This window comes from Colossoma macropomum, unplaced genomic scaffold (assembly GCF_904425465.1).
Source record: "Colossoma macropomum unplaced genomic scaffold, Colossoma_macropomum, whole genome shotgun sequence".
NCBI classification, from domain to species: domain Eukaryota; kingdom Metazoa; phylum Chordata; class Actinopteri; order Characiformes; family Serrasalmidae; genus Colossoma; species Colossoma macropomum.
Genome location: NW_023494805.1, coordinates 25,370,778 through 25,396,015, shown reverse-complemented (window position 1 = coordinate 25,396,015; position 25,238 = coordinate 25,370,778). Strand labels below are relative to the sequence as shown.

At 39.9% G+C, this 25,238-nt stretch overlaps 1 protein-coding gene across 1 annotated transcript in view; it reads right to left on the bottom strand.

The window, feature by feature from the left end:
* pcxb (pyruvate carboxylase b) overlaps window positions 1–25,238 on the bottom strand; it is a 258,861-nt gene that overhangs the window by 11,468 nt on the left and 222,155 nt on the right. The window contains exons 17-18 of the mRNA XM_036597231.1: window positions 19,134–19,378; window positions 10,706–10,885 (exon numbers count right to left, since the gene is read on the bottom strand). Coding sequence (XP_036453124.1) covers window positions 10,706–10,885; window positions 19,134–19,378 — 425 coding nt within the window. The remainder of the gene's footprint in view (window positions 1–10,705; window positions 10,886–19,133; window positions 19,379–25,238) is intronic.

The following is a 25,238-nucleotide window of genomic DNA, read 5'->3' as shown; positions in this document are numbered from 1 at the left end:
GAATCAACGTGGCAATAAAACATTAGAAGCAGCTTCCTCTCTGATGGCAGACACTTTGTAACCTGGTCACACGCCTCGCTCACTCTATTTTTCCCCTCTTACCACATGAATAGCGCAGGATGGAGTTCTTCCACTGCACTGCAACTTTATTTGCTCAAATTTATAAGCATCAAATCAGGTAAGGCAGCAAAAAGGAGACTCCTGCTACTGCTGTTAAACCCAGAGGAGATACGGAGATACAGCAGAGAGTGAGAGAGAGAGAGAGAGAGAGAGAGAGAGAGAGAGAGAGAGAGAGAGAGAGAGAGAGAGAGAGAGAGAGGAAAACACTGTCCATTTTTATTCTATATATATATATTTTACACTATTTGGAAATGTCAGCTGCTGTTTATGTATATGTATGTTTATATATATAAATTTCATGCTTCATGGTCTAAAATGACTTCAAATAAAATAACTTGTTACATTAACTTACACCAAAAAGTTAGGAATGTGAGTTAAGAAGTGGTGATTTATATTTTATCTGTGTGTGTATACACACATTTGTACATATACAAACACAAAAATGATTAAAATATATATAGAAAATTGGAATGTGTCCAAGACCTAGTTAGGCACAAAAACTGCCCCCATCAGATAAACAGTACTTAAAGCTTTCATATTTCCACAGGTGTTTCTGTACATCCTTCCACTGTGAGAAGACAACTCAGCACTATGAGTCTGAAAGGATGTGCAGCTGACAAGATGCTGTTACTGAGAAAAGTAAGTGGCCAAAAAAAAAAGATTGTTTGCAAATCAAACAAAGAAGCTGCTGTGCTCTCAGAACAAGGGAGTCCAGACCTCAACATCACTGAATGTATTTGGGATTACATGGATTGTGAGAAGCCAAAAATGCAGCCAACTTCTAAGTGTCCCTGCAGATTTTTTTTTTGAAAACCTGAAAGAAATCCTCCAGCTTTGAATTTATATTTAGTTGTTGAGGTTTCTGTGTAATTTTGTTAGATCTGAAGCAAGAATTGAGTTTTTATAAGCATGAATAACTTGCATTAAATTACTGTTTTGACTGGAAATGAAACAAATCAAAGGTGGTCTCTAACTTTTGCACAGTCAATATATATAGAGAGAGTGAGAGAGAAAGCATGAAAGAGAGATAATCTGACAGAGTGGTAGTGTGAGAGAAAGAAGGAGATAGGCCAAAAAAAGAGAAGACAGACGTACACAGACAGACAGACAGACAGACAGACAGACAGACAGAGAGCGTGTGTCATACTTGATTCTGTTCAGCCAAATCGGTCTGACTCACCTTGCATTACCCTGAACCCCTCCAGCCTGTCTGAACACTCTGATATCCTTCACAACGCACGGAAAGCAGAGCTGAGTGTTTACTGTGGAGCTGCAGCGACTGGACCACTGGACTCAAGGTTATGGGCTGAGACATTAATGGACATTACGTCCAAGAGAATGTGAGAGGCACACAGATCACCATTTAAATACCTCCTCTGATCTCCATCCATCCATCCATCACTCACTCATGCCGGGCAGAGGCAGGAGACTTCGGATGGACATAATGATCTCTGACTGGAGATAAACACCAGCAGGTGACAGGCCTTAGGAGCGAGACTAAAACCACCATGCCCCAGAAACACTCTGAAGCCCAAGGTCGAATGTCTTCATCACACCAGGAAACTTTTTTGACCGAAACTCTTCAAATGTTTAGGCTCAGGTTAGGCTCAGAGAACACAGTCCACTTTCCATATCCAGTGTTCAGAGTAAGGCTGCTGATCTAGAAGCGCTTTTGTTTACCCACATAATCGAATTCATTACATGAAACAAAATAAACAGACTTGCACGGGTCAGCAAACTGGGAATGATTAAAAAAGTCTTAAGGGATCAGAGTACAAGCCTAGTCCAGAAACTAAACTTCCTCTTCACAAGTTTGGAATCACTTGTATTACTTTACATACAACAACATATACTGTCACATGCAAAAGTTTGAACACCCTGAGTCAAATTACATGCTTTATTGATTTTTTTAAGTGATAATAGGCACACATCCTCTGCAGAGAACACACTTAAATATTACACTTTTCCCTCAAAATTTAGTGCACAGTTTCTAATTATTGTGGTTAAAATAGTGGAAAAAATGAATTAAAAATGTGCCATAATTTTGATTTGTTTGATTTTTTTTTTATAATAAATCAAACTCGGTAATAAACAGTAATTGTGTACTTGCACTTTGAAAATAAACAGATGATGTAATTTGACCAGGGGCACCCAAACTTTTGCATCCGACTGCACATGTGAAGGAACACAGACATATTCATGAGTCCATTTCCAAAGCTTTAAAAAACATGAAACCCTGAGACAGACTATATAAAGGCAGAACATAGGCTTGAAATCGCTTGGGGCAATGACAAGGTAGGGTTACAAACTAAACACCGGTGAGGGGCATGACAAGGGGGCAGAGCTAGAGAGAAACAAGAGAGACAAAACTGGAGAACAGAGAAAGTGGCAATAAAATGTCAGTATAAAATATAAACATCACAAGTTATTTTAGATGTCTTACGCAATATTTCAAGTGCTTTGCGAACAACTAAGATATTCAATGTGTTATGTATTTACAGTATGTTTACATTTGTACTTTGGCAGACGCTCCCATTCAAAATGACTTACAATTTAATCATGTTACAGTGGCGGGTGTAGTGTTAGGAGTCCATATGTAATATATATGTTATGACTTTTTTTTTTATCAATGACCTTGACTGTTTCAACTGTTTCTTCATTTTAGACACAGTGAAGTAAATCAGTATATGCTTTGTGTTAAAAAGCTCTTTGTTTATTATCATGAGCCATTCCACAGAGCCATAGAGGTCCAGGTACTTCAGAGTTCAGAATTTTTTAATGCAACTGTACAAACAGTAAACACAGGAAAATCTCAATCCTTGCTTTGTGTTGGTCATTTAATAATGGATTACGGTTTTTAGTACGCAGCTGAGAACATCTTTCATAAGAAAACATTGTTTTTAAAGTGTCCAGTCCTGGGACTGAGACAGATTGAAACAATGATTGGAGACTTCTGAACAGTAGTGCATGCTACCCATGTGCCAGCTTTCAGAATCTGCTGTCCTCCTCAAAGACGTTCTGAGCTCAGACGAAGGCAATGTGTGTAGAGTGCACACCCGAGGCCCAACCTCAGCCCTCCACTGTGCCTTCCCCAAACGAGCCAGCCATTAGCAAATTCAGTTTAGCTAATGCCTTTGAAATGATACATAAAATATGCCGATTAGTGCATGGTGAGGCTCTCCGAGGAGCGCCTGAGAAGGTTTTAGTAGCTTTTCTCTCGGCGGAGGCCCGCGACACAAAAGAGCGCTCGCCAATGCTATTAGTCACAGAGACTGCAGTTCAAAGATGCCTCACACATTTCCATGTCACCCCTCGTTAATTTGACGGCTTTTTAGGCAATTTGTGAGGAAGGAGATGTGTGTGTGTGTGTATGTGTGTGTGTGAGAGCTGAGGACGGGATGCAGAAGACCAGAAGATGGTGGCTTTGGTCAGAACCGAAGCACGAATGCTGTCGCCTCCTTCGCTGTTAGGGGCCTTGTTTTAATTGAAGTGTCACCCTATTTCATTAGAACGCCTAATTTACTGTTCGAGGCATTTCAAACTTGATGGCCTCTGTCTTTAGTTTCTGCTCTGAGCTTCGGAGCACTGAGGGCCGAGACAAGAAGCTTATTCTGAGGGCTTATGTTGAGAAGACACAGTCTTTTATGTGCTAGCCTACATAATCCTCTGTAACATACAACAACAAAAAGCAGGAATCCATTAAGTCTCAGTGCTTAAAGAGGACGTATGAAAGACGTGCATTAACTCTATAAGCGTACAGATGAGTAAAGAGGTGAGTAATGATGAAATGTTGACGCTGCATAGTTCTAACATTCATGAATTATTCAGAATTTTAAAAAAAGGAGGACTGTGTGTTCCCCTCGCTTTCATTTTGTGTGTATGTGTACTGGAGAGGAATGCTTATCAGTGTTGCTCTGGTGGGTCGTAGCGGAGTGGGCCTGGCTATCTCTGTTAATCTGGATGAGCTGATTCACACAGATAGGGCCACTACAGCTCTCAGCTCTCAGACTGGACTTCGGGGAGCTCCACTGCATCACATGGACAGTCTCTCCCTCTCTTTCTATTCATCCTTTCATTTTTTTTCTTCATTTTACTCTCTTGCTTTTTTTCTTGCTTTTTCCCTGTCTCTCTCCACTCTGTCCTTCATCTCTCTTCCCATTCTCGTTCTATCATACTCTCTCATTCTTTTCTATTTCTCTCTCACTCTCCCTTCTTTCTTGCTTTGTCCTTGTCTCTCTCCACTCTCTACCCTTTCTCTATCATACTTTCTCTTTTCCTTTCTCTCTCACTCTTCTCTATTGCTTTCTCTCTCACTTTTTTTCTTTCTCATCTCTCAATCTCCCTTCTTTCTTTGTTTCTCTCTCCACCTTTATTTCTCTCCTCTCTTTCTCTCTGTATACCTTTCACACCATCATTTCTCTCTTTCCCCTCCTCTCTGTTCCTGTATTTCTCTTTCTCTGTGTTGACTCCTTTCTCTCCTCCTTTAGTTATGTCCTCCTTTCTCTTTCTTTGTCCCTTTCTCTATCCTTAATCTCTCCTCTCTCTATTTTCCTTTCTCTCATTTTCTTTTTCTTTCTCTGCCCTGCTCTCTTTCACTCACACTTCCCCTTCCCTCTCTCTTTCCTCCCTCACTCTCTCTCTCATATACCCAGACATACCACGCATAAATACAGATGCACTAGCACGTGTTCAGTGCTGGCTGTAGTAGTGGGGGTCCGATGCAGTACAGCATTATACACCCAGGGCAGAAGACACAACAGCATTAGCTCCAGTCACTTCTCTTCACTACTACACTAGTGCAACGCTTTATGAGCCAGGTCCTGCTTCACTAGAGCCTCGGGCTACTAAAATGATCTACATAGCCAGGGCTGTACAGTCCAACAAGTTTGCTCACATTTGCTATTTAGTGACTTTAGTTACTTTGAAGTGCTTTGGAGCAGCAGCATACACTCAGAATGCCCAATGCTAGGCATCAGCTAGAGGGGCGTAAAGCCCCCCCTGCTTTGGGCTGTAGAGCAGTGGAACTGCAATGTCTGGAATGATGGAGGTCCTTCTAATATCTCTGGGATGAGTTGGAGAGGCGTCCAGAACTAATCTAGATCCTGAATTAATCATCCAACAACAGTACCTGACCTCACTATCGCTCTTAAGGCTGAATGTAATCAAATCCTCACGGCAATGTTCCGATATCTAATGTAAACACTGCAGCAAAGGAGGGAAAAACTTCCTACTAATACTCTTGATTTGAGAATAAACTCTGGATGAACAAGTGCCTAAAAAACTTAATGTTACATGTTTTCCATAATTTTTAAAAAATATGTCTACATTTGTATTTTCTTAATTCTCAGACATGCACATTTACACAAAAACATGCTTTCAAACAAACACCTCTCCATGCTATGATATTTTTTTCTAATCAACCATTTCATCACAGCAGAGATGAACAGCGCTGCATAGGTTTTCCTCCTTTGATGCTTTCATGATGTATTGGTATGCCCTCAGAATGGCTGCATAGGTATGTCTTGCTGTCCAAAATTTGTGTAAAGTTAGATGGTTCCGGCTTCCGGTGGCGCAGCGGGTAGCTGCAGCGGTCACTTCGGGAACAGCAAAGCGGTGCTTTTTTGCTATTTTTTTGTTTACTATCTGTCACGTAACCCGACCAAAACTATATATCATGAAATATCTCTGCACCTTATTCCACTACCTCATGCTTAGAAATGAGTGCTGTGTTGGAGCTGCACTGTCCTGTCTGTTTACTGTGTCTAATGTCTGTTTAATTTATTGTATTGTTTCTAGCTTAATTTTTTGTTTGCACACTACGTCTGCACGTTTGCACTTTGTACTTTTTGTTCCTCGTTGCACCTTGTTCCTGGAGGACCGTAATTTCAGTCCACTGTGTACTTGTACATAGATGGAATGACAATAAAAGCCTCTTGACTCTTGACTTGATGTAAATAAAGTGATTCAGAGTGCTCTGATGTAAAGTGTTACACTGCCTGACACGACACACTGATTTATGATAGGTTTGAGAGAAGGTTTTATACCTAAAACATATTTTTTAAAGCCATTTATGGGAGGGCCCCCTAAGAAACTTTTTTTTTTATATTTACCACTATTTTATCATTAAAATTACATTTAAAAACTCAAGACATGTGTAGGTTTACTGGTCACTTAGAATATTTTTGTAATTTTTTATCTTCATGTTGTGTGAAAATGTTATGATAAACAGACCAACAGAAACAGTCCAAAATGCTTGGAATAAAATTGTTACATCAACTTCCATTGAAAGTTAAGAATGTGCTTTTTGTGTTTCCTGTATCGTTACCATTTCGGAGATGCAAGGTTTTGTTTTCCGCCAACAACTGTATAAAATAGCTACATTTGCAACTCTAGCTATATACAGTCATATGCAAAAGTTTGGGTGCCCTTGGAGTGAAAAGAAGTCACACATCCTCTATCACACTTCTGCACATTTTACTGCACAATTACTGTTTATTTGCAGAATTTAACATATTGGGGAAAATTTTATTCATTATTATACAAATCTGAGTTGGTACGTTTCTCTATATTTGAATTATGTGAATTATATGAATTATGCAGAATTATTTTTAGAAATCTGTGGAATTTCCTTTTACCACCAAGTGCGCACAATAATTGTAACTACATGGCTTGTTGCAGAACATCACTGGCCGTATTGTGGTCCACTGAGTATTATTTATCTGTGGTTATTTATACGGGGAAGCCACAGAATTACATGCTAGAAAAGTTGGGAGACGTGCATTTTCGTGTAACTTAAAAGTCTGTTCTATGCCAGCGACTGCAATGTTAATAAAACATTAAAAACACTAACATCTCAGTAGCCACCCTGCGGCTTCTCTCCATCAACACGGTCACCCCTCCGTCTCCTCTACTTCTGCTTCCCTAAGAACCAAACTGCTCATTTGAATGAGGAGCACACTTCATTTATCTTGTGCCTCTCCTTTCTCCATCTCTCTCTCTCCTGCTCTGCAGTATTCTAAATGTGCGTGTCACTCTTAGAAGGCCAATTTAGCGTTCTCCACAGGGACTCGTATGGAAATGCCGCAACTGCTAACAAACAGCGTTTGATCTTTCATTTTTGGACTTCAGGGTGTCACGTTCCTCGGGGAACTGGAGCATGAGTGTGTGTGTGCGTGCACGAGAGAGAGAGAGAGGGGGGGAGAGATAGAGAGAGAGAGACAGAGAGAGAAAGAGAGAGAATGGGAGACTTTCAAAGCTCAGTGGCCCTCTGGTAGAAAGAGACACGTGTCTGTCGTCAATAATCACTATGAGGCAGCAGAACACATTAAAAATTCCCCCTCATGACTTTATAGCTTAGTTGATTTGTAGCGTGTGTGCGAGCAGTGTCAGCCGTGTGTGTGTGCAGTGTTGGCTTATTGACTAGCACAGCACCCTATTGAACAACACACTGCTTTCATGAAACAGAATAAACACACATCAAATGAGAAGCGCAGACAATGGAAAAAAAGGAGAGAATGACATCTCACCTCTGTAACACCTCACTCTCTCTCACACACACAAAAAATACTTAGCTAAATCACTACTGAATAGGCATTCTTTTACTAACTGGACTATACACCGATCAGGCATAACATTATGACCACCTCCTTGTTTCTACACTCATTGTCCATTTTATCAGCTCCACTGACTATATAGGTGCTCTTTGTAGTTCTACAATTACAGACTGTAGTCCATCTGTTTCTCTTTACCTTGTGCTTCAGTGGTCAGGACCCTCACAGAGCAGGTACTAACCCTCACAGAGGGTGGACCCTCACAGAGCAGGTACTATTTGGGTGGTGAATCATTCTCAGCACTGCAGTAACACTGACGTGGTGGTGGTGTGTTAGTGTGTGTTGTGCTGGTACGAGTGGATCAGACACAGAAGTGCTGCTAGAGTTATCAGGCTGAATGTAAACATGACTACTGGAGTGAAGGAGTGAAGAGGGAGGAGGAGGGACTGTGCATTTCCTTGTTTCTTATGATGGGGGTGCTTACATGCTAAATTCCACTGGGGAATTCAACCACTCAACCAGACTCCCCAACCACTCTGCAACTGCACAAAATGAGCAACTGGGGTCATGTGATTCAGTGACTTTGGGATAAGCACAGAAAATAAATACATAATCTCAGTGATATGACCAAATATATTTACGTAACAGAGATTTCTCATAGAAAATAAAACAGTAGCGCATTTGTCCCTTTCTTGACTTAAAATCCTTGTTTTGTCAAATCTCTCAGCTTATTGCTGTTTCCACCCTTTTGACTACAAGCTGTATTCACTTCCTTTATGTTAATGCGCCAGTTTGATAGTAAACCAAACCTGTTTAAAAGCTAGACAATGAAACTTTCAGAAAAAGATACATAGCAGATCCTAGATTTTAAAATTCACAGCATCTTGTAATTAAAAGTTGCTGAGGAGGTTTTTTGAACTGTTTAGTAGCTAGTAAACAATATATCTTCTGTGCGTACCAACAGCAATTTTTACAATGTCCTGCAACTTAAAACTGTGGTGGGTCAGTTTGCATGACAGTCAAATGACTCTTTCTGGTCTTAGAAGGCAGCTCTTGGCCACAATGAGCAACAAAATCTACCAGAGTCTCTGACAATAGTCAAAAATCTGGCTTGCAAGACTAGGTCTAGGCTAGCTAATTTTTCGAAGGACATGTTAATTTGAATGAGAAATCATAATGCATTTTTCTTCTGTAACTAATTTCCGAGGACGACACAGGAGGACCTTTGAGCTGGCTGAGCGTTTCGCTTGATAATAGGTGGGGGTCGAGAGGTGGTGGGTGTGAAGGCGAAATATGATACTATTGGTTATTTTTTCCCCGCCCGCTAGTGCATGGTGATGTAATCAAAGAAATGTGAAGACGAGATGTGGAATGAAGTCCTTACGTTTTGATGAAAGGTTAGGGGAAAACAAAAATTCTGTCTTTTAAATGATACGATGCTATGAATCACGCTTAATATGACCAGGGACATGAACTAACAAGGTAAAAAAAAAGTTCACTTTGAATTCAGGTTGACTTTCAGCACTTTTTGGAGGAAGGACAGTGGCTGTGATGTACTGTAAACAGTGCTGTCTTCTCCTGTAAACAGTAATGTACCCTTGCTGATGGGAGGATGTGTCAAATTTGCTGCTTGGCACGTACTGTAGGTTTCACTAGTATACAGGAAGATAAGATCTGATTAAAATTCTGATCTCTTTCTCCATCTCTCCTTCAGACACAATGCCTCTGCCACTCTAAAGAGATGGAACAATGAAAATAATGCACTGTTTCCTCTTTTAAAACTTAATAGACCATATAGCATCTTGACAACAAAGAAGTGTCACGGTTAAAATTCTGTCACACTGTCACAGAGTGCCTTTTTTTAAATAATTTAACTGCCTGAACAAAATCAGTTCTTAGAGGTCCAATGATGCACTGCTGGGCTTTTTTCTTTATCTGTCACGCTTCTACTGAACCTTAACAATACATATTTTCTGTTAGAGTAAACTGTGAATGGATTCAACATTATGGCAGATGAAACACTGTCTTCAGTAAAACATTCAATCTATTTGGAGAACAGCAGCTCTGTATATAGTAGGGAGAGTTCAGCACTTTTCCACTGCATCTGCTGTGTCTGCATCACATCACTACTATGACTATTATCACCAGCAGTTTTGCATGACCCAATACAGTACTGTGAAAAAGGTTAGGTCATTCTTCATTGTTTTAATTTTCAGTCAAAATGGGCATTAAGACTTAATTTTTGAGGAGATATTTCAAGAACAAATATCAGATAATCCACTTGTATGAAAAAGGGGAAAGTCAAAGGAAAATAACAGGAAAAAAACAGGAGTTTCTAAAACTGGAGTTCACAAAATTCTTTAAAAAACACAGAGAAAATGGGACTTCTAACAACCATGCACTTAGTTGACTGGAAATTAAACAAATGAAAGGTGATCTCTTACTTTTGCAAAGTACTGCAGGTGATTGAAATATTTGCTGTGAAACATGAACATTTAATTATTACTTCTGGCTCAAAATTTAAATTGCAACCAATAATTTAGCTTGTCCCACAAACACGTGTGTAGTCACCAGTGCTGAAAATGTATATTCTTTTCAACTCACTCAAATGGATAGTGTGGTGGATAACGGCATTGTTAAGCACACAGAATACTGGAGGCTCAATTTCTTGCTCCAGCAGGAACAGCGCTGCTATACTGATAAGAGTACATAAATACTCACTGCTGCACTACAAGAGTGTATAAATTAGACTGAAGCTGCCCTGCAATAAAATAATTGCATCATACAGTTTTTACCTGTTTTGGCCAGAACAACATATTAATCATCAGTTTTCACTATCAGATTAGAAATTCCATATCAATGTACCCCCATTTTTTTTTCCAAGCAAAACCTTGCAAAGATTATACACTGTGTGGATTGAGCAACTGAGGCACTATATGATGTTATTATTGGTTCAGTGCTTGCGTGGTCATGAATCATAGCACATGTGTGTGTGTGTGTGTGTGTGTGTGTGTGTGTGTGTGTGTGCGCATTACCTTAGACCTGAATGGCTCAGGGAAGCCTCCATGGGGTATACCGATGTGTCCCTGCAGAAACTCCACCACAGAGAGGGGAAAGGACAGCTCATCTGCCCTCTCCTCTACCTCTGCCCGAGAGAGAGAGTTCTGAACCATGAACTGTGCCAAATCACCCACGATCTTGGAAGAGGGAGTAACCTGCAGAGAGAGAAAGACAGGACAGAAAGAGAATAAAACTGTATTATGTCTCATTCAAAAGTAGTTCAGGCTGAAATACTCCTTATGCCTTCAACGTGCATGGGTGAAACTGCAAAAGGTCGAATAGGCAAATATAACCCTCCTATATATGTCTCATATATGGATGCCAATTTTGGAATTTTTTTTTGATTAATAACTGATTGTTGTTAGTTTGGTAATTACAAACACGACCCATGAAAATATCAGAAACAGCACTGCATTTTATATAAACACAACCTAACATATCAAAGATAACAGTAACCCAAAATAGTCTTCTTACTTACAGTTACCACATATTATTAGCCCTTTAAGTTTATCAACTAACTTTAAGTTTAATGCATAGTTTAAACAACAATCTATGTAAAGTCGTTAGCTCACAGCTTTTAAGCTTTTTTGTCATGAGACTAACTACGTAGGCTAACCGTTAGCTGACAAACACATTTGTAGGATATGGCCAAAGACGACACTCAATAGAAGCAACATCACATTTATTTTTAAACACCTTAGTACTGTCTAATGTATCTAAATATCCTAGTTGTGAGAGAGACGTGAACTACACTTGATGATTTAATCACTGCTATATCCCTTTATCAACCTCTACCCTCTACCACTACCAGTTAAAATTAAGTGGCGTTGAGTCGACTCCATCAAGTCCAGCAGCTGAAGTCGAGAGTTGAAGTTGACTCCAGAGAAGCCAGCAGTATAATTGTGCATCACTAAGTAGAGCGACTGGAACAAGTTCTCTTACGTCCTCATGCAACTCAAAAACGGTCCTCAAGTTTCACAAAAAAATCCACCTATTCAAATACAGTTTTCTTATCGGAGGTTAAATTAACTTTTAACCGAAAACATTTTTCAAACATTTATGCTTTTGTCAGTTAACAGTTAATCAGTTAAAGGGGACCTCCACAGATTTCTCAAAATGATTAAATCATTCAATGGTTTACATGTAAACAAAATCATTCAGAGTGGTTGGGTGTGAAATGTGCCTTTTTTAGAGAAATTTCACAGTTGTAGTACTAGGAACCAGACGTCCTTTTGGAAACTTTAAAAGTAAACTGTAAACAAAAGCTGTTGCTAGCATTAGCCGTGTTGAACGGCTGTAGCTACAGGCTAATAACAACAAAAGAACAGAAGCTCGTGTGCATTGATCCCAGTTGATAATGTAGTTTTGAGAGGAAACACGGAAGTGATCTCAGAGTAATAGTTTATACTAAAAATCCGCTTTAAGCCAAAATTATATAACAAAACTACCACAAAACAAAGTCTCAGGTATCAAGCCATGCATTTATAACCATTAACTTAATGGGATGTGTTTTTTAAAGATATTAAATGCTTCAGATGTCTGGTTCCTAGTACTATAATGATGAACAATTTTGACACTGTAAATTTCTCTAGAAAGGCGCATTTCACACTGAACCACTCTGAATGATTTTGTTTACATCTAAACCACTGAATGTTGAAGTAATTTTGCAAAATCGGTGGAGTTCCCCTTTAATCATTAATATCCCAATTTCACATAAATTTTTCCTCACACCTAATAACTCTGTGTTAACGACACTCCTTGTCACTTTAACGTGAATGAATGGGTCACCTGCTGTAGGCCAAATGAGCAGTCACATGCAAATGTGCTTATGGTTGTGACATCACAACCATGTTGAATTTGTAGTGGGCTGATTTTATAAGAACTGTATGGACCAGCGAGTGAATGGTATGTTTTGAAACGTTATCAATGATTACAGAGTACATCAAAGTCTTTTATCTCAAGTTTATCTACGATGTTGCCACTTTTTAAGAATTTGCTCTGTACTGACAATAACCGCCCAAGTCCCTGAAATGAAACAGAACTGTGCAGATAACCTGGCAAATAGAGAAAAGAGAACAGAAACGAGGAGGATGGGGTTAGATGGTGATGGACAGAGCTCCCATGAGCTTAAAGAAGAGTACAGGGCAAGAACAAATATGGAAGGAAGAAATGAGAGATATGAAATGAATGAAGAGAGGAGACGGTACAGAGCGGAGGCAGGGAGGGGGTGGGAGGATGACAAATGGACAAGCGAGAGACAGTGCGGGGGGGTGGATGGACAGACGTAAAGCGTTAAATGTCAAGGCGGTGAGGTTTCGTGTTGCAGCAAAGTGACATGCCGTCACGGTGCCTGTCAACTAATTGGTTGGGCTGGTGAGATAGGCAGAGAGAAAATGACATTAGTATCATTAGTTAATAAAATATTTTGACACTTCTGTGATTGTATCACTTCTTACATGGAAGACAGGAGGAACGAGACGTGCCAGAAAAGCGTTTGGATAAGGTTTTGTAACGGACAAGGCAAAGGTGACTTGAGGTGAATACTGAGAGGAGCCAATACCTCCAGCATGTATATGATGGAGACACATGTACAGGATTACTATCAGCTATTAGGGGGATCTGTGTGTGTGTCCGCAAGTCTATCTTGGTGAAGACTGCAGCTGAGTGTGTGCGAAGGAGGAATCTGAAGGTGACATTTCAGCTCTCCTCTGCATCCGTTACCTAAACCTTGCATCTCTGAAATGGGAGAATCAGGAGGGACAATTTTTTTTTTTATTATGAAATGTTCACACAAAGAGAAGCTGGTTTCAAACGGTGTTAAAAAATAAAAATGAGAGTTATCAAGTTTTTATATGCATTGTGGCTCTGGAGACACTGCTTTTGAGGTTTCATATAACAATTATTTGCTGTTTTTGTAACAATATGAAATATAATTGTATTAAAGTGTTTGTTAAAGCCAGTGAATCATTTTACCATGCAAAGAAGCATTTATGAACTTTATTTTTTTATTTTTCCATTCAAAGTATTAACAAAAACCTAACCTTCATTTGCAGTACAATGACTAAAAGAAAGAAAAATCTACTTAGGAAATAAATATTTTTCTCAAATCTGTGTGCGCCACAATTATTGGTGCCCTTTCATTTAGTAATTTGTGCAGCCTCCATTTGCAAAGATATCAGCTCTGAGTCTTCTATAATGCTTCATGAGACTGGAGAACACGTCAAGTGATCCGAGATCACTGCTCCACACGCAATCTCTCTAGATCCTTCAGATTCTGAGGTCCAAATGTGTGGACTCTTTAGTTCAGCTCACAGGTTTTCTATGGATTTTAGGTCTGGAGACTGGGGTGGCCATGGCAAAACCTTACATCTGTTGTCAATTAACCATTTTCATGTTGATTTTGAGGTGTGCTTTGGTTAAAGCAGTCAGATTTTGATTTAATATCTGCTGGTACTTGATGGACTCCATGATATCATGTATCCCAACAAGTTCTCCAGGGCCTTTGGATGAAAAACAGCCTCACAATCACAGATCCACCACCGTACTTCACATTGGGGATGAAGTACTGTTCTGTATGCCTATATTTGTCTCTACCCCAAACTCACCTCTGGTGTTTGTGCACAAAGTGTTTTGTTTTGGTCTGTTTGGTGAGATTTTTGCTAATATTTTGAATTAAAGATCAAAAGGGTAAGTAATATGTTTCTCACAGCCCATTTTACTCATGTTTACCAGGAGTGTAGATATTTGTGTTGGGCACTGTATACCAATGTTGTCTTTACTACAGAACCCCTAAAGAACTCCTTTTTAAGGTTGTATTTTTAGGTGTTTTTTCAATATTTTAAGGTCTTTGAGCAAATCCATATTTCAATGATTTTCAGTAATGATATATTGTAAATTCTACACTGAAATGATCTATTAACAGTCACTGTTGTCAAGTTGTCTACCTCAATATTCGATCACCACTTTTCAAATACAAGGTCTTCTGGATGTTAATTGTATTAGACCTTCATTCTTAATGCTACACAGCTTTCTCAGTCATTTTAGAAGCACCTACAGCTCTGTTTATTATTCTGGACACATTTAACTTTTTTATAAGCTACCTAGCTGAACAATAATTATTTGAAAGCTATGAGCTTGCACAGGACTAGCATACTGAATTAATCTTCTCCATTTAACTGAAACCAAATTGGTTTTATATTATTCAAAACTTTGATTCCAAACTTTTGAACGGTAGCATTCTTGCACCCTATTTCCTCATGGTACTTGACAAATAATGACATCTCCAATTCATTCCATTAAGAGCTGAACTGTATCTCTCAAAAGTGTTAAACACTGCATTAATTTGCAATATAATAATCAAATCACTCCACAGAGAACCGGCTAAACCCAGTTAATATGCTTCTTTTTAAATGCTCCGTCCTACCACAGTTAGCGCTTTGGCATGGACACAAAACCATATACTGCATGGCCTAATGGGAGTTGTAGTCCCACCATCAATCCTCTACTCACTGCCTGAAGCATTAATTTAGCTCTAATCTGTTTGGCTGTTTTCTCTGAGCCTGGAATGGACTAAAGGAGCACCAGGTGCTGTTGAAAGGAGCTGACAAATAAGGCCCTGAATGTCCAGCATTCAGTTTGACTAGGGTTTTAAATCTTGGCCTGAAAATCTATAGTGTCTTAATTGGATAGGGGTTTTGTTAAGTGCCTGAGCTCCACGCTTAGGCTAGCTCAGGCCAAACTACCGTCAGCACCAGTTATGGAAGCTGTCAAGGAAAATGTAATAAGATGAGCCTGAGACAGGATTAAAACGGGATCAGACACACAGCGAGGCAGAGGAATCACACATACACACTCATCACATTCACACTCATATACAGAACACATACTTCTGCGCATACATCCACACACATGCATCTGCACACACTGAAATCCTCTTACTTCCATCTATCAGTCTCTCTCTCTCTCTCTCTGAGTGTTTACTCCTTCTTCCGTTATTGTGCTGTGAATCTCCTGCAGGCTGACAGGGTGCATCTGTTTGGCCATCGGCAGGACAGCAAGAGCTCTGAACTCAAGGAGTGTGTGTGTGCTTGTGTGTTTGTAAGTATAACTAAAGAAGAAGGACTGAGACAGCAACTGTGTATGTCTGTTTGCTCAAGACAGGAAGAGATTGATAGTGATGGGGAGAGAGGGAGAGAGAGTGCAAAGACACAGTGCCAGTAAATGGGATATCACACTGATCATATTAAGCGATGCTCATTTTGGTATCCATCAAAAACGCACCTCATGCCACTGTTTTCAATGAGAACAATATGTTGATGGAAAATAGACACCAACACATAGCGAGGCATAAAAATGATTCTCCGTTGTCCACTGGAAAGTAGCCCAGACTGCAGGACTCAACCAGCCAATCAGAGAGTAGCATTAAATCAGACTGTAGGATTCATCTAAGTACAGAAATAATCTATCCCATCAGAGTGCTGGATTCAGCTAGCCAATCCAATAGCATCATTCTAGCGCAGGACTCAAAGTGCAGGAATCACAGCAAGGAACTTAGCTAGCCAATTAGACTGCAGCATTTAGTTGCAGTTTAGTAAATGAGAGGGTAGGATTCAACAAAGTGCAGGAATTATCCAGCGAATCAGAACGCAGGACTCAAATAGTTAATTAGCATCCAGCTAATCAATAAGAGTGCAGTATTCATCAAAGTGTAGGAATAATTTAGCCAATTACAGCAATGGAGTCAGCTAGCCAAACAGATTGCAGCATGCAGGAATTATGTAGCCAAAGAGAGTGCAGGACTCTCTGTTAACCAATCAGACTGCAGGATTCAGCTAGCTAATTAGATTGCCAGATTCAATTAGCCAGTCAGAGAACAGGACACAGCTAGTCAATGAGAGTGTATGACTCAGGTAGCCAATCAGAAGGAAGCTGTACTGAGTGTAATAAAATGAGTGTTCATACTTTTATGATTTACTTTATTATGTCAGGTTGGATAAAGTCTTGGCGCTGAGAGGACAGCTTATGTCTTGAGTGGAGAAGCTTGTTGCTGACAGTACTTGAACAGACATGACTCCCTCAGGTGCCTCTGTTTTACTGAAGCACCAAGACAAGACATACAGTAGTAAAAAAACAAACGAACAAAACCCAAAACAGTCGACCTCCACCAAAAACATGCCTACAATGAACCAACAGTGTTTCCATACATCTTCTGACTGATACCAAAACATCCTTCTGAATGCAGCCCTACCCCAGATACTAACCATTCACTCTAAATTCATGAATTTGAATGAAAGAGAGAGATGGAGTGGAAAAACGAGTGCAGGAAGGGATGAGAATAAGAGCGTGTGTGAACTGAATAACAATAAGATGCAGATGCATTTGTGGAAACTCGAGTGGAGAGGCTGTGTAATTGATTACATTGAACAGGAAGCGTACAGGGGAGGGGCAAAATTTAAAGCATGCCAGATACATTTCAACTGATCAGTGTTCGTTTCATTCAGCCTTGAGCTAGAGGGGGAAAGTTGGCAAGACAGAACTAGATGCTGGCAGATGGCACCGATTGTTAACAAGAAGACACACGCTATAGCTGCAAGGGCTAATCAATGTTTCAGAAGCAGAAAGTTCTGGAAGGTTATAATATTAGTCAGAGTTGCGGCAGGTTAGCATTCTGAGTCTCTGCAGCAAAGAGCAATGATGAAACACCTTCCCTGGCTTATGCATTCTACAAGGTGCTGACAAGCTCTGAACAGCTCTATTCTGGCCTCCAACAACGAACCCTAGCTAACTAGGATTATTCGCTAAACTAGAAAACAGGGATTCCTCTGGCTGTATATAATGAACTTATACAACATGGTTGTATAATGAATGTTATTTGTCTTTTAGTCAGAGTGAATATTAGTTACTGTTAGTAAATACTGCCCATCTTTAATAAGTAGAGATGGAATATATCAGTATTGATGGGTATCAGTGTCAGTAGAAAATTCTGGACAGGATACTGAACGGGGAGAAAAAAAAAGAATTAATCTGATTCAATCCTGTAACAAATCTAGCTTGAAACAGCACACACTCACATTGTGTGATGTGATGTTAGCTGTGTATTTCTTCCAGTGGGATAGTAGAGAGAGCATGACTGCCCACTTTTAGATGCTTATTTTAAAGCGTCCATATCTTGGAAAACCAAATCTTGCTCTGGCAGTAAAACAGTTTGATGTAATATGTATCCATAGATACAGTTTCAAAACATACTGCTTACTCCACAATCCATATGGTCCATATCTGGAAACCCAGTTGCAAATGCAACCTGTTGTCAAGTAATTGTTTTTGTAATGTCACAAAAAACAGTGCATTTACATACACCCTCCTATTCAGCCTACAGCAGTTTAGCGCCACCTATTCACACTGAATGAAATTCACATTGAAAATAGTTAAATTCTAAGAGCTAAAAAGGTTAAAAAGCGGTTGTAAAAATGAATCAACTGTTTTTAGTACATAAAACCACACAAACACTAAGTGGGGAAAAATAAAATTTCAGAAAAATCTAAGATATGTGTCATTTTTGCAAAAATTAAAAATAGCTTATTTTAAAGTTTAGTAGTTTTAAAGGAAAAATATTGGATCAGTATCAGCATCAAGGTTTCAATAACCGTATCAGTACCGAAAAAGAGACATGGGGCCATCTCTAATAACTTCACATCTCAATACTCATATTTTTATGAAGATTTCTGCATTTAAAGGGCAAAAAATTTGCCTGGACAAAAACAGGCACATCATTTTTTTTCCAATTTAAAATGGAACAGTTAAAATTAAATAACTTGTAAAAATATAAAACTAAAACAAGATAATTACATCATAGGCTGATTCAATTAGTTACCTGTTACTATGCTGTTTATGCAGTTACTGTACCCTGTTTGTTAGTGTCTCCTAACTCTTTATATTTGGTCTGTACCTCTTATAACCCTCTATATTTAAATACAGCCTAGATCTAGTTCTTTTTTATGATACATGCAGTTTTCAGTCTTCAAGAAGTACTGATGATACCCATGATATACTCAAAAAAGCATACTGTGATTTATCACAATATCATATCATCATATATGTTATTAAATTATTATTATATATGGCCCTAACCCTACTAGCTATAATGTAAAGACTAAACTGGCACTGGGGTTATCCAGGATTCTAATCTGCTCACATTTGAAGCAGAAGGACACTTGAACATCGTGTTTTAGAATCAGAAACCTGCATAGGAAAAGTCGGACAGCAGTATCAATTTAATGTAATACAAAATTCCATGATGTACCCCCGGGAATGCTTTTGAACAAAATTAGAGACAGAGATTTATTGACAGAGTCGATAAAAGAGTGAGTGAGAGAGACAGCAAGAGATGGAGAGGGGTCGTTTTACCTTGATAAGGTCACCCAGCAGTTTGTTGGCCTCAGCATACGCTTTTTTCACCTCCTTAAACTTGTTACCCAGACCCATGCTGTGGGCCTGGAAGTGCAGGTTAGTATACTGGCCTCCGGGGATTTCATTCTCATACACATCCGCGTTCCCAGACTTCATAGTGGCTGTGCAGTCAAAAGGAGCATAGAGGCCACGCGTCACCTCCCAGTACTCACTGTAGTCAAAGACCTTCTCCAGAGAGATTCCTGAGAGAGACAGACAGACAGAGAGAGAGAGAGAGAGAGAGAGAGAGAGAGAGAGAGAGAGAGAGAGAGAGAGATTAAAATGACAAATTATACTGAAAATACGGATGTAATAACGCACTTACACATCAAGATATATGTTGCAACTGCATTTCAAAGGCATCAATTTTAGGAAGTTAGAATCAATAAATTCTTATAAAATGTCAAAGTATGCACTCATTTTATGGCCAACATAAAATTCTCAGGATGTATTTCAATGTAAAAATCTTTGCAAAAATGTTCAATGCTCAATAAAAATAAGTATGTATTGCTGTGCTGTTTTACTGTGTAAACAGCTCTTTCAGTCACATTTGTGCATCAAATCGAATCAAATTAAAAAAGGGGAGAAATCTGACATTCATGATGCACTGAATCGTTTCCTGAAGAATCATAATTGAATGGAATCATTCTGAATTCATGGATTAATACTCATCACTCAGAAAGGATGATGGCGGAACTGAGGGGGATAGAAACAGAGAGTCTGTTAACTAAATTACAGGAATTGAGCACTTAGCCACTTTAAGGACACACGAAGCAGAAATTTCTATTAACAAAATATTGAGAGAAATTATAGTGATTTGATAATGGCCATGTGACCAGCAGCAAACTGCTAAAAACTCAAAATTATAAGCAAAATATGGATATATTAGTGTGACAGCCTGGCTAATGGGTGCGGGGTCCTCTCCCTCTCCCTCTCTCTCTCTCTCTCTCTCTCTCTCTCTCTCTCTCTCTCTCTGTAGAGACGTTAGAGCGTGATACTGATCCACAGCCAATCGAGCTCTGATCTCTCTCTCCAAACACCCCATCAATCAATCAGTAACACACCCACGCTAATGTCAGAGAACGGCAATCGATGCTGATTTAATTAAACCCATCGCTAATAGTCCCACATAGCTACAGCTATTGCTTCCCTCTCACTCACACCTTCAACTCCCCCCTCCACACACACACACACACACACACACACACACACACACACACACACACGCACACACACACACAGTGAGTACGGTCACATTACTCTGCTGTTGGCAGGTTTGCAGCTTGGCAACACTGTGCTGGTAACATGGGTCATTAAGTGATCACATCATGAGGTCACTATACAGGTCCGCTGCCTTGAAGGTGCCCTAAATGTGTGACTGAGAATGTTTGTGTAAGTTGTGCATGCTTTTATGTGTATTTTCACACATTTTCAGGTCCCAGCTTCAGGAAAACCAAAGAAAAACAGGCCTTACTCACAAAATTAGAAGCACCAAAATGATCCGGACTGTGTTAAACTGCTATGTTTCATGGTCAGAACTGAAAGGGTAAAGCCATTCCTATAGGTCACTGCGGTAAAGGTTATGATTAAGTTTAGAAAAATCTTACTAAACACAGATACTTATATATTATCAGTGTTGTTACAAAATCTTATATCTCCAAAATTTTTAACTTTATAGGTGAAGGAAAAGCACTCTTGGCTTTAAAGCACATTAAATTATTGAGACTTTATTCTAATTTATCTTGGACAATTTGCAGTTGGTCAGTTTATCACGAAGTATTCACACAGTGTAAAGGATATAAAAACTAAGCTGTCAAAGTTAACACATTAACGCAATAACTTATCATGCCATCAAATTTTTTGAATGCTGCGGAACAGTTAGCACCAGAGCAGGCTAAAACCCAGCTGCTCCCACACTGTATGTTCATATGATGGAATATGTAATTGCAGTCCTCTTGTTCAGATACAGCTTTTAAAGTAACATCTTTAGCAATGTTGGCAGACTACACTGGACAGTGCTCGTCTGAGACCTGTGGCAACATGCAGCCAACTATCTAAAACAATAACAGAGTGGAAATATACAGTTCCCCTCAAAAGCATCCTTTCTAACAAGAATCCATGAACTGTATAAACAAGAGTGAAAGTGAGAGGCTGCAATGACTGATGAGTTGGAACCATTAACTGTATATAGGGTGAGCCAAAGCATGACAACCTGCCTAATATGTTGTTGATTCTTTTGTGTGCCACCAAAACAGTCCCAACCTGCCAAGACATGATCTCTACAAGACTTCTGAAGGTGCCCTGTGGTGTCTGGCACCAAGACGTCAGCAGTATATCCTGTAAGTTCTGTAAGTTGTGAGGTAGTGCCACCAGAGATCAGACTTGTTGTTCCAGCACATCCCACAGATGCTGGATTAGATTGAGATTTGGGGCATTTGGAGGCCAGGTGAATACCCTGAACACTTTATCATGTTCCTCAAACCATTTCCTAACAATGTGCACAGTATGGCACAGTGCATAATCATACTGAGTATCATTGCCATCAAGGGGAGGACCTGGTCCACAACGATTTTTAGATAGATGGCATGTGTCAAATTGTGTCAACATGAATGTCAGATGCTGAGCTTCCCAGCAGAACACTGTCCTGGCCATCCGCTTGATGTGAAAGAAAAAGGGACTCATCAGACCAGCCAACCTTCTTCCATTGCTCCAAGAACTAGCTCCAACTCTATGAACACTTACGAAGATGGACAGGGGTTAGCAAAGGCACTCTGAGCGGTCTGCAGCTATGCAACGCAATATGTAGCAGAGTGCGATGCACTGTGTGTTATGACACATCATCAAAAATTTCTGTGACTTGTGTTACAATAGCCCTTCTGTCGGTTTAGATCAGACAGGATAGCCCTTGGTTGCTCTTGTGCATTGATGAGCCTTGGTTGCCCAACACCCTGTTGCTGGTTCATGGTTTGTCCCTCTTTGGACCACTGTCAGCAGGTACTCACAACTGCTGCCCAGAAGCACACCACAAAGCCTGCCATTTCGGAGATGCGCTGACCGAGTCATTTGGCCGTAATAATTTGGCCCTTGTCAAAGTCACTCAGGTCTTCACGCCTGCCCATTTCTCACACATCCAATACACCAACTATGAGAACTGACTGTTCACTTACTGTCTAATACATCCCAGACCTTGATGTGCACTTTTGTTATGAGATAATCAACATTATTTATTTCATCTGTGCATCGTTATAATGCTTTGACTCACTGGTGTATATGATTATTCACTCACTGGCTGGAACATGCAGCCACTGTTGCTCTCACTGGATGGTGACATAAATTGGAAACTACATTCACCCTATGAAATCATGTCATTTTAATGTTTAGGTTCAGGCTCAACTTGTGAACACATGATTAAAATAACGTTACTAAATTATTGTGTATTAAATCAAGTATTAAACACATTCTGATGAAGTTCGACAAAGACCGACAAAATATTGGGTTTTGGCTAGGTTTGGGTTTGGGCTGATCTTTCATGTGCAGTACTTGGCTTGGTTTGAGCTCAGGTTAAATGAGCGATTTTTTTATAGTAGATTTTGTTTCTTTCATGCTCTCTCTCTTGCACGCTCGTGTGGTCTCTCTCTTCTTTGCATGCCCTCCCCCATTCCCCCCTCGTAATGTGAGGCATGTTTGGCATAGCTCTGGAGTTTGAGGAGTGGGTGAATGCGCCTGTGAATCAACTGGGCATGAAGTTCAATAGTACATCAGTTGCAGTCACACCATGAATGATGAGAGGGATGTGTTGGGTTGGTAGAAAGGTCACAGCAGATGTTTCTCCTTACTTATTAAGTTCACTCAAAGTATGTTCAACATTTCTGCAGTAGCAGCAGCAGCGCAGGAATCTTAGGGAAGTGGAGCTAACAGTTGATCAGAGGAAGGTGGAAGCTGTTCTCTGCTAGGTATGACAGGCATTTCCACAGAAATGCACTGATAATAAATATTGTTGTGTGTTAGCTAACGTGTTATTGCATTAGATTATGTGTTAAATATCAGTTTACCTGAGTACCACACAATTTCTTTTCAGAACCAGCTGGACCCGGTTTTGTCTCGAACTCACAGGTACAGATTGGGTTTGGGCTTTAATTTCATACCTGTGCCACTGACATACAGTCGCATGTAAAAGTTTGGGCATCCAATAATGTATAGTTATAACAAATTCACTGCCTTTTAAACAGACAAAAATTCTTTCTTTAGGATCAATTTTGAGCTAAAAAGACAATTTGAGCTGAAAAATATGACGAGATACACACACTAAATTTAATATAAGAGAACATGACTAAACACATGCTTTTAAATAAAGTAACTGCCCCTAAACCATATTACTGGTCGTGAAGCCCATGGCAGTAACTGCAATCAAACGTTTGCGATAACTTGTGACAGTCTTTTACATCACCGTGGAGGAAATTCGGCCCACTCTTCTTTGCAGAACTGTTTCTATTCAGCTACACTGGAAGCTTTTCAAGCATGAACCACCTGTTTAAGGTCTTGCCACAGCATCTCAATGGGATTCAAGACAGAACGTGATGGTGGACTTGTGTGCTTTGGATCATCATGATGCTGCATAAACCAACTGCAACTGAGCTTTAGGTCACAAACTGACAGGCGGACATTCTCCTTCAGGATTGGGACAACGTTGAATGTTCAAAACTGAAAAATGTTATTGTTTTTTGAAAAATATATGCCGATTTTTGATGCCAGCAACACGTTTCAAAAAAAGTTGGGAGCATGTTTACCACTGTGTTGCATCACCTCACACACACGACCCTCTATCCTGTCATAACATTATATAAACACAAGTGTGTGTGTGTGTGTGTGTGTGTGTTTAGCCTTCAGCAAAATCCTTCAGAATAAATGCAGGAGACAGTGACTGACCTAACACCTTCAGACAATGTGTTGAGAAGTAGTATCAACCTCAGAGTGTATGTACATACACACACACACACACACACACACACACACACACAGTGGAGCAAAAAAAACAAAAACAAAGGAGGGTTAAATGCATGGTTCCACACCTTCCTCCCTAAGAAATTTTAGCCCCAAGGTAATAACAACTGGTCCGTCCCAGAATGTCTATGTGCACTGTATGTGCTATCAGTCAGCTTCAACAGAATAAATAAGTGAGAGAGAGAGAGAGAGAGAGAGAGAGAGAGAGAGAGAAAGAAAAAGAGAAAGAGAAGATGAAGTGGGATTGAAAAAGTTGAAGGGACACTGAGAATGAGAGGAAAGAAGGGTGGGGGGGAACAGACCAACCAGAGCGTGGTTGAGGAACGGAGGATAAAGGCCTGCCAGGGGATCACAGCCAAGATTTCTGAAGCAAGTCGCAACCCCTGACTGCGTGGGAGAGGAGAGGATGGGGGGAAGGAGAGAAAAGAATGACAACCATGGACAGCCAGGGCCAGAGAGAGAGGGGGAAAAATGCAGAATATAGAGGGAAGAAGAGAAAGAGGATCAACCCAGTGGAGACAAAGGGGTGAGAGAGAGAGAGAGAGAGAGAGAGAGAGAGAGAGAGAGAGAGAGAGAAGAGAGAGAGAGAGAGAGAGAGAGAGAGAAATGAACACAAATAGGGTCTGAAACGAGGTGATATAAAAACCAAAACCTTCAAGAAAACAACTGAAAGAGTGAAAGGGACAGAGAGAGAAACATATGATGTGTCCCAGTTGTATAATAAACACTAATGATACAGGTCTATATTCTGTACAGTACACTAGAGCCCAAGCATTTAACTCTGGACCTTGGTCAATGGATTTAAGGTCATCACAAATTCAAGAAATCGGATTCAAGGATCTTACCACTGGGGATGGACAGATGGAAGGGATGGATGGATGGATGGATGGAAGGAGTGAGCAAGAAAAGGAAACCTACCCATTGAACCGTTACTTCTGTGTGTTTGCTTATACCGACAGCTCCAAAAACTCAACTAACACTCTTCTATGTTCTTAAGAGTGGATAAATGGATGGATAGATGGATGGATGGATGAATGTATAGATTAAAATGATTACATTTTT